The following is a 15,620-nucleotide window of genomic DNA, read 5'->3' as shown; positions in this document are numbered from 1 at the left end:
CTTATCTCTCCACACTTCAGGCTCTCTGCCTTTATTCCTGATGAAGGGCTTTTGCCCGAAACCTCGATTTTACAGCTCCTCGGATGCTGCCTGAACTGCTGTACTCTCCCAGCACCACTAATCCAGAATCACTTTGAGATCTGACTTGTCAAGTATTATCAGCTGGGTTCACAGCAAATTATAGGTTCTGTTGCATGCTGAGAACCATGTATATTACATCAGGTAGGCATGATGCCATTTAATCTGTGAGATGTTGAGAATCCAGAATCCAAGTCAGACTCAACTTGTGTAACGAGTAGCTAACCACCTAACACTGAGAAGTCCTAGGACTCATGTGCAATTGATCCAAGGCACTGCTTTTGGACAACCATCCATCTGGACATGATAGAGGAGAGATTCAGCTTGGATGGTTATGCAAAACGGGCAGTCAGAATTTGATAGCCATTGTATTTTTGGATAGGCATGCTGCCAGCATGATAATTATTTATCACCCAATATCTAGTCGTCACCTTTTTTCTTGACATAAAATGAAAAGAAATTAAAATCAGGCTAAGTGTAAATCACGCTGCTGACTCATAACATTGTGCCACCATATTTTTACATTAAATTTCTTAAATGTGATAATCTGTTATTTTATTAGTATTGATGTTATAAGGACGTATTTCATGAACATATAAAGAACATGGTGATTAATGTTGTGTTTGATAAGGTTACTGTGTCTTTCATTTCAGTAACCTGTACAGACTTACTTCAGGTAACAGTTTGCTGCATACTATTTCAGTGTGCTCGAAGACAAACTTGTCAAGTCTCATTCACTTGGGTTCAGATTCATTAATTTTGTTTTATAAACAATACTCCCTGTAATTTTTCTTTTCAGTGTGTGGACCTCTGAGGTCCAAGCAAGGAATCAACTTCCATAAGTCAATCTGTCATCACATCAATTGGTGTGCGTAGAACTCCAAGGAACCTTAGAGTGGCTGCGCAGCTGCTCAGCTTAGAGGAGACATCATTAAATGTAGTTTACTTTGTTGTGTGTATGGTGTTTAAGATATACAAAGCCGAGTATATTTGAGTAGGAGTTGACTGTTTTTGATCCTAACTCCCACTCAACAATTTAACATGGATTGGAACCCTGGGGCATGGTACCAAAGCCACTATCTGGCCCAGACATTGTAGGCTCAAATCCCAACAAGACACTTCTGGAAATTGAATTCTGTCCATCCAACCTGTGGCTTCACACTAGTTAAAAATTACAGTTATTTCAAGTAATGTGTTTAAATGGCTGTTACACACTAAAACGAAAGCAAATTACAGTAGAGGTAGAGGTCATGACTGTGCAAGTCTTTTAGTCCACTATGTACAAATGCATTTCTCCAAACATTCCCTTTTCCATAAAATGTTCACACACACTATCATTTACAATTACTAGTTATCCTGGATACCCAGTATACATAAGCACAACAATATTTATTTTTCATGAACTAAACTATGATAGTTCTCGTCTGTTCTATTTTCACCAAATGCTGCATGTGCATTTCATCCACTGTCTCTAAGGCATTCAGGTCTTTTAATAACATGCATACAAGTTGTTGTTGTTGTTAGTTTCTCTGGTATCTGCTCCATCTCGGGGTGATATTCCTTTCCTGGGGAATATCATTCCTGCGGTGAATTTTGATCAGAGCAAGATGCTTGTCTTTCAAATTCAGTATCTCTGCTGGATTAATGACTTCCAGATTATATTGAGTTGTTGCTGATATTTTGATTTGCATGCAAGCTGCTTCTTATTCTGTGTCCCAGTACCACTGTCCACTCGTAGCAATGACCTTGTATAGAGGTTCACACTGTAATGACAAATTTGGTGAGAGTTTTGCTAAACAGTTCATGAATCATCCAATTATTGCATTTCTTTCACATCCTATGGTTACTGCACCTCTGCCACAACCCCCATCTTGCCAGAATCCGAGGAATTTCTTTTTCCTGTCAGTACATTATCTATGCACTTAACTTCAAGTATCTTCAATTCCATTATCTTCTTCTTTCCTTCATTTTCCTCATCATGCTTTTTATTCTACTGTTTTACGATTACTGACACTTCTGCTCTCAGTTGTTTATTATCAGTTGCCAGCTCCTGAAAAGATGATTTCTTGGCAGTCTTGTCTTTATTTAAATGTTTACGGCCTCTTTCATCAGTGGGGCTGCTGGTTCCTCGAACTTGTCTTTCAGTCAGGACTTGAGGACAGTTGAACCCTCTTTGACAGTTGCTGAGTCCATCTCAGACTCTCAAGATGATGTTCACAAGGAAGACATTCAAGACAATAGGAACATATTTTTAATTATGCGAGAATCTATTCAGCTGTTAATAACTTTGTGCCTCATATTAGTTGATGGTTCCATGTTCAGACTTGCTTTAGCTGTGATGAGTGGATTTTACTTAGCATGTATAATCTGGAACTTCCAATCCTAATTATTCCCATTTTATTGCATTCTCTGCTTCATCCGTCCTTCATTTGTGAGTATTATTCCTGTATATAGCCTCAGCCTTACCTTTGTGGACTTTGTATTTGGGTCACTGACTTGAGCCACTTTGCACTAGGCACTGGTGTCTATTTGACACTTCACAATCACTTGATGCTCTCCTTTGCAATTATCATTCTAACAGGCAGAAACCTATATACTGTACCTGTAAAGTGATTAATCAGAATCATCATCTGATATTTCAGTAGGCAGCTATATCTAAAGGTTAATTTGCTTCTTTCTAGGTACATATTTGCATGCAAATTCTTTCTGCTTCTTGCTATTAGAGCATGTTGAACATGCTTTCTTGCACTTGTACAGTGTCATGCACAATATTTACATATTTTTCTTAGTCCATGTTCTTTCTGCTGGCCCTTTTCTTTCCTGTTTTCAAATATGCTTGTTTGGTTTGGACAGTCTCCCAAAATAAATGCCACATCTTTTTGACCAATAATATTCTTTGATTAATATTTGTCAACTTCAGAGATCCTGCACAAGTTGGTAGCTTTCTTGAGAACACATTTCTTCTCTCTCAGTAGACATGCTGTCACGTAGCATCTTTTATGCCTAAGTTAATATCTGATGAGATCTTCCTACAGTTGTCCAAATTCACAATGTTTAGCTAAGTTTGCCAGTGTCATAGCACACTGAACAATAGTCTTCCTCTTGCCCATGGGCTCTGATGTTGAATATGTGTTGTCCGTAAGTAACATTAATATACCATTCAAAGGATGTCTTTAAAGTCTTTAGAAATTCCTCAGTCTGCTTTTCTGCTCCTCTGTGAGGTCCAGGGTACACTATAGCTTGTAGTATGTTTTCCTGAACATTGAATGCTGGGTTGCAACTCTTAATTTCTCAGTTTAAAAAAAAAATTATGTAGTTTTGCCAAAGGGACTGGAACAAATTCCAGTTCTGCCTCATGTCCCCATTAATTTCCATTGTAACAAGGAATGGAAAAATCGCTACCACTCTGAATCAGCTAGCACTTTCAAGTTGCAAATTGTGGTTTCAGGTCTTCCTTGGTTGTTAGCTGGTTCTATTAAGACTCTGACAATTCACACAATCTCACCTTCGCACTTCTGCCATAATGTGCCAGATGGCCAGTTAGTCGTTGGAGCAGTGCAGACTAGAGTTTTATATCAGACTCAGTAGAATCACAGATGTAGTCAACTCGGTGGGAATTGTCCAAGAAATTAAAGTTTCTGATAGTCAATTCCCCAGCATCTGGTATGATTAAGGTGATAGTCCCAAATTACCATTCTTCCCAACTATACCTCCCCAACTCCTTAAACTCCATGGACCCAACTGCAACCCACCTTAGGACAACCATTGCTGGCCCTGTCCCTACCAGCCTGAATCCCTGGGACCTGACACATGACTCCCACTCTGCCACTGGTCTCTATTAAGACATTTGACACAGCCCTTTGACCTCTTCCCATCCAGACTGCAACTGTCACTTGCCTGATCTCCCATGATCTGATATTTCCTTCCACTACTGACAAGCACCTTGTCAACTGGCTTCAACAACCTCTCACCCACTGGCCACAGCAACCCTTTGCCCACTTACCCTGAAACCTCCCACGCCCCCCAACCCCAGCTCTGAGACCAACCCTGTCCCTTGGCTACTGCCATCCCCAACTACATTTCCCACCCAGCCACTGCCAACACCAGTATACCAATCCCTACACTAAGCACTTCATTACTTCAGTGGCATTTTACTCACCTGGTATCCTAACCCCTAATTACCTGCCACCCTAACCCCACACTTATCTGACATGTTTACCCTTTCACAGAAGCTGTCAGTGTCTGGCTATGCCGCCAGGCATTTAATTCTCAGAATACAGTTACTGACTGCTGCAAAAGAGGATGCGGTTTAATTTCCCCAAATGATACTACACTGTGGGGGTTCTGTGTTGATCCCAGTTACACTCTGCATTTCTGAAGGAACCAACTTCATCATTATTGGCTAGAAATGCAACATTGATATAATCAGAAAAAAATATGAGACTATGATTGCCATCCTCGCAATGTCCAGGTCTATGTTTCAAGTAATATGTTATAATGGCTGTTACAAAGTGAAATGAAAACAAGTTATAGCAGAGCCTGAGATTACATGACCACAGGAAGCCACTATACTATGTACAAGTGTCCTTTTCCAGATAGCCATGAAAATTATTAAATTGTTATAAAAGCTCCAGTTACTTCACTAATGTTTACAAGACCGGGCCTTGCTGCCCCTAAACTGGTTTGGCTTATTGTGAGTTCAATTGCAATCTATGTACCTCAGCATTAATGCCTTCAAGTCAGTAAGGTATGCAAATAAATAAGGCGAAAGTGAGGAATGCAGATGCTGGAGATCAGAGTCAAGATTAGAGCGGTACTGAAAAGCACAGCTGGTCAGGCAGCATCCGAGGAGCAGGAAAATCGACGTTTCAAGCAAAAGCCTTTCATCAGGAATTCCTGATGAAGGGCTTTTGCTTGAAACGTCAATTTTCCTGTTCCTCGGATGCTGCCTGACTGGCTGTGCCTTTCCCGCACCATTCTAATCTTGACTATGCAAATAAATATACCTTGTCAGTGTCACCAAACCTCATGATGCAGACAGAGTGGCATAGGTTTCAGTTTATTGTAATGATGTAAACTGCTGTTGTAGATTGGCTGTCATTATAGATATCTCTTGATTTTCATTTCCATTGTGGAAGTAGAGATTGACACATTTCTATGGCAGATAGCCTATCCATCAATGTCATATAGCTTTTACAGCACATAAAAAAGCCCTTCGGCCCATTGTGTTCATGCTGATCATCAAACAGCCATCTATTCTAATTCCATTTTCCAGTACCTGGCCCATAGCATTGTAAGCTATGGTGTCTCAAATTCATATAGTTAGTTCTTAAGTGTCTTGAGGAGGTCCTACCTGTGAGTTCCAGATACCTACAACCGTCTGGGTGAAAATCTTTTTCCTCAAACTCCCACTAACCTTCCTGCTCCTTAGCTTAAAGCTGTGCCACCTAATTACTGACCTCTTCTCTAAAGGGAGATGCTTCTCCCTATCAACCCTGCATATATTATTCAGAATTTTGTGTGCTTCAATCAGATTTCCCCCTCAGTTGAATTGAATTGAATTGAATTTATTGTCACGTGTATCAAGGCACAGTGAAAAGTTTCGACTTGCTAGCAATACAGGGAGATCACACAGTTCAGTAGCATAAATAAGTAAATGGTAACAGCGGCAAAAACAAAAACACAGGTACAGGCGAATGTTAAGTTTGTCAGTCTTCTCTGCCCTAAGGAAAATTACCCCAGTCTGTCTTCATAGATGAATCAGTCCAGCCCAGGCAACATCCTGGTGATGTTCCTTTTTACTGTCTCGCCTGGAACTATATTTTTTCCTATAGAGTGGCGACCAGCAGTGCACACAGTAATCCAGCTGTGGCCTAACTAAAGTAACATACATCTCCAATGTAATATCTGTGCTCTTGTATTCAGTGCTTTGATTAATAAAGGCAAATGCCTTCTTAACCACTTTATCAATTGTTTGATGCCTTCAAGGATTTATGGACAAACGCACCAAGGTACCTCTGAACCTCTGTATGGTCCAACAATTCAACGTGTCCTCCTTTGTTGGCTATCCTAGAATGCACATCCTCAGACTTTTCAGGCTGAAATTCCATTTGCCACTGTTCAGCCTATCTGCCTGGCCAAGCTATATCGCCCTTTGGTCTAAGGTTTTCTTTCATCCTGTTTACCACACCACCAATTTTCATGTCATCTACAAAGTTACTGATCATAACTACTGCAATCAGTAGTAGTAGTAACTGTATATAAAATTAGGCCACAGCTAGAGTACTAAACATAGTTTTAAACCTGGACAGTAAGTTGAAAATCTACCTGAAAATCTCTGTAATGATATTATATTTCTGAACACTATAGTAGTATTTCGTGGTGTGTTATATAGTGTTGTTGGTCGCAGTGTTGTCACAGAGTCACACAGCATGGAAACAGGCCCTTTGGCTCAACTCATCCATGCTAGCAAGGTTTTCTAAACTGATCTAGTCCCATTTGATTGTGCTTGGTCCACATCTCTCTAAAACTTTCCTGTCCATGTACCTGTCCAAATGTCTTCTAAATGTTGTTGTTGTACCTGCCTCTACCACTTTCTCTGACAGTTCATTCTATATATGCACTATCCTCTGTGTGAAAATGTTGCCCCACAGGATCCTTTTAAAGTTTTCCCCTCTCATATTAAACCAATGCCCTCTAGTTTTTGACTCCCCTACTCTGGGGAAATGACCTCAGCAATTCAGCTTATCTATGCCCCTCATGATTTTATAATCCTCTATAACATCACCCCTCAGTCTCCTACACTCCAGGAACAAAGTCCCAGCCTCTCCAGCCTCTCCTTATAACGCAAATCTTCTAGTCTCAGTAACATCCTTGTAAATCATTTTTGCACCCTTTCCAATTTAATAACATGCTTCCCTATATTGTGATGATTTGGTATATTCCTGCATACAGTAATGTTCAGATTGAGTTTGTATTATAGCAAAGTAATATCTTCCTGTAGATACTACTATTTTGTTTTGTAGCTCAGACACATCCTCATATAATGCTTTATTTCAGCTACAAATATCTTTTTCTCTATCAGCTCTTCTGAGAGATACAAAGGAGTCTGGACTCCCACTGCAGACACATACACTAAGAGAATTTGAAAAGGTAGGTCCTCTCTATTTTTTATCAAATAAATATAAGATGAGTATTCATTTCACTTTAGTTTGTCAATTTATAAAAGCTTCAATATCCCCAACATGACATGAAAATGCTGTTAAATTATTCTACAATATTTACTTCATACCAAATATATGTCAACCTATCAAAAGTCAATTACTTTTTACAAGTGTTAACTTATTTTTAAAACACCAATGCAGATCATCCAAGGAAACTACATAATACAACAAGATTAAGGTATCAACATATATCCAACTGAGGGGTGAGGAGAAAAAATTCACTGGTATAGTGTAGTCATCAATAATTAATGCACATAATAATCACAGTTGTAGTTTTCCAAACGTTCGGATCTTTATGATAATGTGTTTGTTCTCCCAAGGGAGGGGAAGGATTTAGGGTTTGCATTAGCACTCTAGTAATTCTGTCGTTGATTTGAATATCTCATTACACTCTTGGCCATTAAGATAACCCCCATTTGATCTCCTTATTTTTCATGTGACCTACCATGAACTGCGTGGGCTTCTGCTGGAATTTGCATTGCAATGTTTTTGATACCAGTTCATGACCATCTGGTGTTATCAATAAAAGGAGCTGCTTTGAACTGAGCTGGAGGGAAAGGGAGGGTGTCTATTGGGAGCAAAAACATTCATTCTTCTCTTCATAACAAAAGGCAGAATTTGTACTTTTCAGTCACTGGTATTTGGTTTTGGCAGAGGGATCTGCTTAATAATTTCCAAATTTTATTAAAAAGATAAACTCTACTAAATGTTTCCATCGCAATGCTCCAGTGTGGACTTATTCTTCTGGACGGCTTTATTGGCAATTAAAATGTAGGGGGATTTCATTAGTCATTAGGCAAAAGAATAATAAAAGGAAGAAAGAAGAGAAAGCAACTAACAGTTCATAATTAGAATGCAGTTATAAAAATAGCTGGCAAAGGCATGGGGGTTGAACTAATATCTTTGGGTTATGTGGTTGTTACTGGGACCCCCTAGTGATAATTCTGGCATATGGAAAGATCAGAATTTTTTTTCACCTCAAAGGCCCTCATTTAAAGTTTTTAGAGGTAATAAATCTTTCATCGCCTTCATTGACAGTGTATGTTTTAGTAGAAACACCCCACTAGAGTACAGAGGTGTGAGCAACAGGACTGCTTCATTCTCTAACAGCTCAGCTCAAGATCCTTGTATCCATAATATGAAGGTATCTTTCCACTCTTCCGAGATAATATGGATTATTTTTTACTATGAATGTGCGAGTTAAACTCCTTGATGTAGACACTGTATTTATTTCTGGGAATAATTTTGGGTTTTGGTATTAGTCCAAGACAGATAATCTTCTCTTCCTACTTCCCTCACTAACACATACATCTCTGTTGATATCCCACTACCACCTCATTATTGTCACTAACTCTCTTCCCCCCACCAATGCTGCTCCCATGCTCTACCCTCTTTAATAGTTGACAACTGTAATTCCAAATCCTGACACACCACCCACCAACTTTGCACCTGACAATTGCTATCCATTTCCACAGCCTGATTATTTTCCCTTTTAACTCTGTAGCTGGATTGGACTTCTTAAAAATAGCACATGGGATTTTAATTCCTTTGCTGTATTCTCTAATATGCTGTTCCTATTATTGTTACCAAATTTTTAACACATTTGTTAACTCATTAAAATAAGGTAGACATGGACTTAACAAGAATATGTTCATTTGGGTAGCACTGTGGTTAGTGGCTCAGTGGCTCGCACTGCTGCCTTAAAGTGCCAGAGACCTGGGTTCAATTTCACCCTCGGATGACTGTCTATGTAGAAATTGCATATTCTGCCAGTGTCAGTGTGGATTTCCTCTGGGTATTCTGGTTTCCTCCCACATTCCAAAGAAGTGTGGTTTACGTGGATCGGCCATGCTAAATTGCCAGTAGTCCAGGATTTGCAAGCTAGGTGTGTTAGCCATGGGATATGCAGAGTTACAGGGAAAGGATAGGAGAGTGGGTCTGGTTGAGATGCTCTTTGGAGGGTTGGTGTGGATTCAATGGCGAAATGGCCTGATTCCACACTGTAGGGATTCTGTGATTGAAGGATTGATTCTTAGGAAGTGGTGGAGGCTGGTACAATGCTGCTCCCATGCTCTACCCTCTTTCGTAGTTGACAAATCCTGACACACCACCCTCCACTTTGCACCTGACAATTGCTATCCATTTCTACAGCCTGATCATTTTCCCTTTCAACTCTCTAGCTGGATTGGACTTCTTAAAAATAGCACATGGGATTTTAATTCCTTTACTGTATTCTCAAATACGCTGTTACTATCATTGTTACAAAGTTTATAACACATTTGTTAACTCATTAAAATAAGGTAGACATGGACTTAACAAGAATATGATCGTTTGGGCAGCACTGTGGTTAGTTGCTCACTGGTTCGCACTGCTGCCTTAAAGTGCCAGGGACCTGGTTCAATTTCACCCTCGGATGACTGTCCATGTGGAGATTGCATATTCTCCCAGTGTCAGTGTGGATTTCCTCTGGGTATTCTGGTTTCATCCCACATTCCAACGATGTGCGGTTTACATGGATTGGTCATGCTAAATTGCCCGTATTTGCAAGCTAGATGTGTTAGCTATGGGATATGCAAAGTTACAGGGAAAGGATAGGAGAGTGGGTCTGGTTGAGATGCTCTTTGGAGGGTTGGTGTAAATTCAATGGCCGAATGGCCTGATTCCACACTGTAGGGATTCTATGATTGAAGGTTTGGTGCATAGGAAGTGGTGGAGGCTGGTACCATTACAACTTTAAAAGGCATCTGGATAGGAATATGAATAAGAAGGGCTTGGAAGGACATGGGCCAGTTGCTTGCAGGTGGGACTAGATTGGGTTGGGATATCTGGTTGGCATGGATGAGTTGGACCAAAGGGTCTGTTTCCATGCTGTACATCTCTATGATTCTAGATATCATGCAGAATGCCACATAATGGATAATTGTCAGTAGTTATTCCTTCAGCAGAAACTATATGAGCACCACTTGCTGTATTATTCCATTTAGTGTTCCAATGATCTTGCATTAGTCTACCACTTTTGTAGAATCCAGTGATATTTAGAACACTCAATGTTGGCCATTCAGCAAATCAATCAATTTGGTTCATTTTCAGGATCTTTGGACAGGTCCATGGGTTGTAATTACAACTCATATATTAAAAGAAAAAGGCCTTCCCTACCTGTTTTTGACCTGTGATGAGCTTAGTGTAACCTAGTTATTGTCTTTGGGACATGTACCATGGAACTTGAATGTATATATCAGTAACTTGTTTGCGACTAAATCACACAATGACAGTGGAAGAAAAATAATTACATTGTAAATGTACAAATACAATAAATGTTTTGCAGTATTAATTATTACTTTATTATATTAAGAACAATATGATTTATTTCTGGGCAACATACATTTGGAATAATGCTCAAGTCTTGGAGAGATTGGAACAATTATTTGTCAGTATGTTACAAAGGATCAGCGGCATCTGTTATGTGGAGATAATAAAGAAACCGGTATTGCTTTACTTAGAGTAGTAGGCTAAGGGGTCTTGCAATGCAGTGTATCATCTCTACCCTCTGAGCCAGGAGAGTCAGCTTCAATACTCACCTGTTCCAGAGATGGATAGTAGTATCTCTGAATAGGTTCATTGACCATATCTAGAGTAGAGCACTAAGGGAAGATTTAATAGAGTTGTTCACAAAGGTGAATAGTTTTGACAGAGTAGATGGGGAGAGTCTTACTAATCGGAGGACTGGAGAACAGAGTATTAAGATATTTGAAAAATGGACCAGAGAACACGAGAATTGCTTCAAATCAATGAGCTATTATGATCAGTAAGGCACTGCATGAAGAAGTGGTGAAGGATCACTAGTAGTAACTTTCACAAAGGATTTGGGTAAATACTTGAAATGAAAAATTCACAATGCTATATGGAAAGAATGGCTAATTGAATAGTTTCATCAAAGATTGTTTCTTTCTATGCTGTAAAATACTATTTTTGTGATTTTCCTCACTATTTGACAGTATATTTATTTCCCATCTACAAATTTGCCTTAACAGATCTTCACAATGCATACAAAAGCTTAACTAATAAATGACCACTTTGAATCAGTTAGGTTTAGTAGGATTTCAGGAGAAAGTCATCTATTTAGTAAGTTGTGAGAATGTGTAACTCACTACCACGTGGCGTAGTTGTGGTTAATAGCATGGATTCATTTAACAGAATGTGTGCATGAGGGAGAAAGGATCAAAGGACATGTTGAGAAGATTGGATGAAGTAAATTGTGGAGCATAAACACTAGGAAAACCCTATTAGGAAGCAATCCGTTTCTGTGATGTTTATACTATGTAATATGTAAATTTTCAATCATGCAGCCTGTCTAAAAAGCATATGACTTTTATAGCTCCAGTGGCTGTCATGTGTAATTCATATTGGGTTATATAGGCTTACAGTGAATGCTTCCTTAAAACAATAAAAGCCAATAGGAACAACATGAGGACTTTGAACACAGTCTTTGCAGAAGATTGTTGTAATTTGGAATAATAGAGAATAATATAAAACAGCTGTATGTCTGGTTTCTTTGAAGAACAACTCATTCTTGCTTAGGGTGCTAGGAATAGCTACTTTTTTTTCAAAGCTCAAGAATTGATTTTGTCTGACATTAACCTGTTGCCATTAGTAGTTTTAAGAATGTCGTGAGAGAAAGTAAAAGCATAGCACATAATTGGTCCTGGCTCTTGGGAAGATCAAATGTTAAAGATTTTTTGAAGTAGCTGAGACATGAGGTAACATGCCTTTTCAGAGTGATTTACCATATCAATAAGCAGCTGGTTGCATGATGATACTATTTTCTATCATCCTGAATGTCAGTATCTCCCATCTCCTATTTTATCTCCCATCCCATCTCCCCAGTCCATCCCATTGAAACACTTCTTTAACATATAGAATGGATGGTTTCACAGATGTGAACAGCCATTTTGCACCTTATTCCAATTATTAGATTAGATTAGATTAGATTAGATTACTTACAGTGTGGAAACAGGCCCTTCGGCCCAACAAGTCCACACCGCCCCGCCGAAGCGCAACCCACCCATACCCTTACATGTACCCCTTACCTAAGGCTACGGGCAATTTAGCATGGCCAATTCACCTGACCTGCACATCTTTGGACTGTGGGAGGAAACCGGAGCACCCGGAGGAAACCCACGCAGACACAGGGAGAATGTGCAAACTCCACACAGTCAGTCGCCTGAGGCGGGAATTGAACCCGGGTCTCTGGCGCTGTGAGGCAGCAGTGCTAACCACTGTGCCACTGTGCCGCCCACAATTATCATCCTTTATTTGTTCGTTTAGATTTTTAAATATAAGCAGAGTATTCAACCGTGGTATACATCACTATCAGTACTGTTCTCAGACATGTGCACATATGGTCATGTCCAGTGCAAGCTGTTGAACAGGGATCAGGAGTGAATACTCAGATTGATTTTTGTTTGCTTTGGATGTCATTTTCAGCATAGGGGCACATAGGCCACTTGAGGCTTCTACACTGCTACAATTGGCTAACAGCTCAGATCATCAATAAACCTTGAACTTTCTAAATTGTGTGGCTGAACACCACAGGAGATAGAACACGTAACCATTGAGTCACAAAATGCTATTGTGAAGTGTACTGTTTCTGATTAGATATTTGTGAAAGGGCTTTAAATTAGAATCTTGATTGAGAAGCATTTAGTTTCTGCCCCCGCCCCCCAATCCAGTAGAATCCCACAATGTAAATGCCTAATTTACATTTGAAAATGTGATCAACCAGTCATTAATGGGCACAATGCTGTCTTGCAATATATTATTTTGGAATAATCACCTTGAACTGATTAATGCACACGATTGCCTCACACTGTAGCCAACTCTTTTTTCTTTTCTTCTACTGCAGAACATATCATCAGTTAGACCACAGTCTAGACCAGTGACCCTGAAATCACAATTGATTCCACAAATTCACTTTCATTAATATGTGTTGTAATGGGAAACTATTGCAGTCACATCTCACTTTAGTGTTATATATTTTATATTCATGCCTTCTATTTGTCTGATCACATGTCTTAAGAAAGAAATTAAGGCAGCAAACTAATGTTTGTTTCTGCCAAATGTGTACAGAGATCATGGTAAGAATAAGAAAATAATTGAACTATGATTTTGATAAAGAGAGAAAAGCTTGTCTCTAAAATGTTATGGCCAGGTCAGGAGGGGTTATTTAGCTCCCCTTTTTTGACCCTTCTCGCTTATTCACAACAAATATTTTTATTTCTTTTTAATATACAGTTATCATACTTCAATTACAACACATACACGTCAAAACTAAGAAGCCTATTAAGAGGTTTTTGAAGTAGGAGAAAGCGGGATTTTATTAACTATTAACTGCAAGAAAAGATAATAAAATGCAAAAAATGCACACAAACACAGGTAATCATTTTAAAGAAATAAAAAGAGTGTCTGGTACAGACAGGAAGAATAATGACTATGTACTTTAAAAGTCCTTAGAATCCTTGAGGTCTTAGAGTTTTAACCCGAGACCACAGTTGTTTAACAGTTGACTGGTATCCTCAGCAGTGGTGAAATTTGCAAATTTCCTTGAGTTATTAGTAAATTGTTACTTCTCCGATTTGCTTCTTAACTGGACATTGAAAGTTCTAGTCCTTGCTATTACCAATCCATGTTACTTTCTGTCTCTGCCCTGCTGCTCTAAAACAGTGACTAAAACATGGTTTGTTTGTATATTCCTAAATCTGGCTCCACTGTCTTTCCAAGTTGAATAGTTACAGTCAACCTTTGATGTTCAATACTAAACATACAGGTGTACATAAATTAAAACAAGAAATATGAATTTCTAAACTTAGTTGGTGGATTTCAATTTCTTTATATTAAGTCTGCATTGTTGACACTGAGGAGCATGCACAGTATGCTCTAGGGAGAATGAGATGTGAATGAGATTTGTTGAAGTGTTTCAATCTTGTGACTATTTTCTGTACATGAGTGGTTTCTTTGGAGATTGATACCTGGGAGGAGGGCTTTGGAGACTGGTACCAGGAAGGTGCAGGGGGTTACATCAGGACTTGGGAGGAGGTAGTTTAAGACCTTGGAGGAATAGGAAATATGGGGACTAGAGTGGTTCTTGGGTGTCACCGTCATGACCTAGGAGAGAATTGGATGAATGTGGTTGGGGTGGTGGCAGGAAGAAAGCTAGGGAAGAGAAGAAAATGGGTCAGGGCAGAGAATAGGAGAAGCCCTTTAAATTCCCTCTGTTGATTAATTTCATCCATGTTAGTCTTCTTCCACACCCCTCTGATCAGCTGGTTCCCCCATCTGGTGCACCCCAATTGATCCTGAAAGTCTTTTCTGTTGCTGAATTCCATTTCATGTTCAAGCCTGCTCTATACATCTGTGCAGTGTGCATTAGGTGCAGGCACATAGAGGGTCTGGTTCCAAGTGAGCACACAGGTGGGTTGTCCCACCTCTGTGTCAGCAACACTGCCTGATATAAAATGGTAATTTTAGTGCTGATGGTTTTATTTATTCCACATTGGTCTCTTGAACAGAGCTCAATCTATGGTCAGGTTTAAGTCTGTTTGTCCATTTGTAAAACCAGTTTAGTCAATGAAAAGTAAAGGTAATAAAATCAGGTGATGACAATCAAAAATTGACAGGTTATATTCACCACGATTGTCCCAAAAATAATTATTAAAATTCAGCATATATACAGCTCGTGAAATTCAGTCCAAATCCTTTTTCTCACCCATGATTATATTTGATGGGTAACTTGAATTTTCCTATAATTATGTGACACAACTTTTTTTACCCTCTCTTGTGGTGAGAAGTACAGCTTCTAATGTGCTTCTAATATGTTTTGTGAAGTCAATGAAGTAACTAGTGATGGTCATCTATTACATCTTGAGGTTGTAGAGAACCTCATCTCATATTAGACCATTATGGGTGGATCATAGAGGCGCAGAGTTTTTACAGCAGGGAAAGAGGCCCTGTGTGCAAACTGGTCATCGACCATTCATTTACAGTGGGTCCCTGATGTACGAGCATCCAACTTATACTTGGTTTTAAAATGTGAAGATCCGACATACAAACATTTCCTCTGTTTATGATAGGATGCCTCCCATTGTCCTGAATTGTGCCCCATCTTGCAAACAATTCGCTTTGCAAGTGGACTCCAGAACAGAACCCATTTGCAACCTGGGGACTGTCTGTAATCTAATCCCATTTTCAAGCACTTGGCCAATGTATACTACGACGTTTCATGTGTTCATCTAAATGGTTCTTTAATGTCTTAAGATTTTCTGC

At 39.3% G+C, this 15,620-nt stretch overlaps 1 protein-coding gene across 1 annotated transcript in view; it reads left to right on the top strand.

The window, feature by feature from the left end:
• Positions 1 to 15,620, top strand: part of LOC122554732 (myomegalin-like) — a 279,918-nt gene that overhangs the window by 65,925 nt on the left and 198,373 nt on the right. Inside the window, exon 3 of the mRNA XM_043700110.1 lies at positions 7,163 to 7,230. Coding sequence (XP_043556045.1) covers positions 7,163 to 7,230 — 68 coding nt within the window. The remainder of the gene's footprint in view (positions 1 to 7,162; positions 7,231 to 15,620) is intronic.

This window comes from Chiloscyllium plagiosum, chromosome 11 (genome assembly GCF_004010195.1).
Source record: "Chiloscyllium plagiosum isolate BGI_BamShark_2017 chromosome 11, ASM401019v2, whole genome shotgun sequence".
Taxonomy (NCBI): domain Eukaryota; kingdom Metazoa; phylum Chordata; class Chondrichthyes; order Orectolobiformes; family Hemiscylliidae; genus Chiloscyllium; species Chiloscyllium plagiosum.
This window is presented reverse-complemented; position numbering and strand designations above follow the sequence as displayed.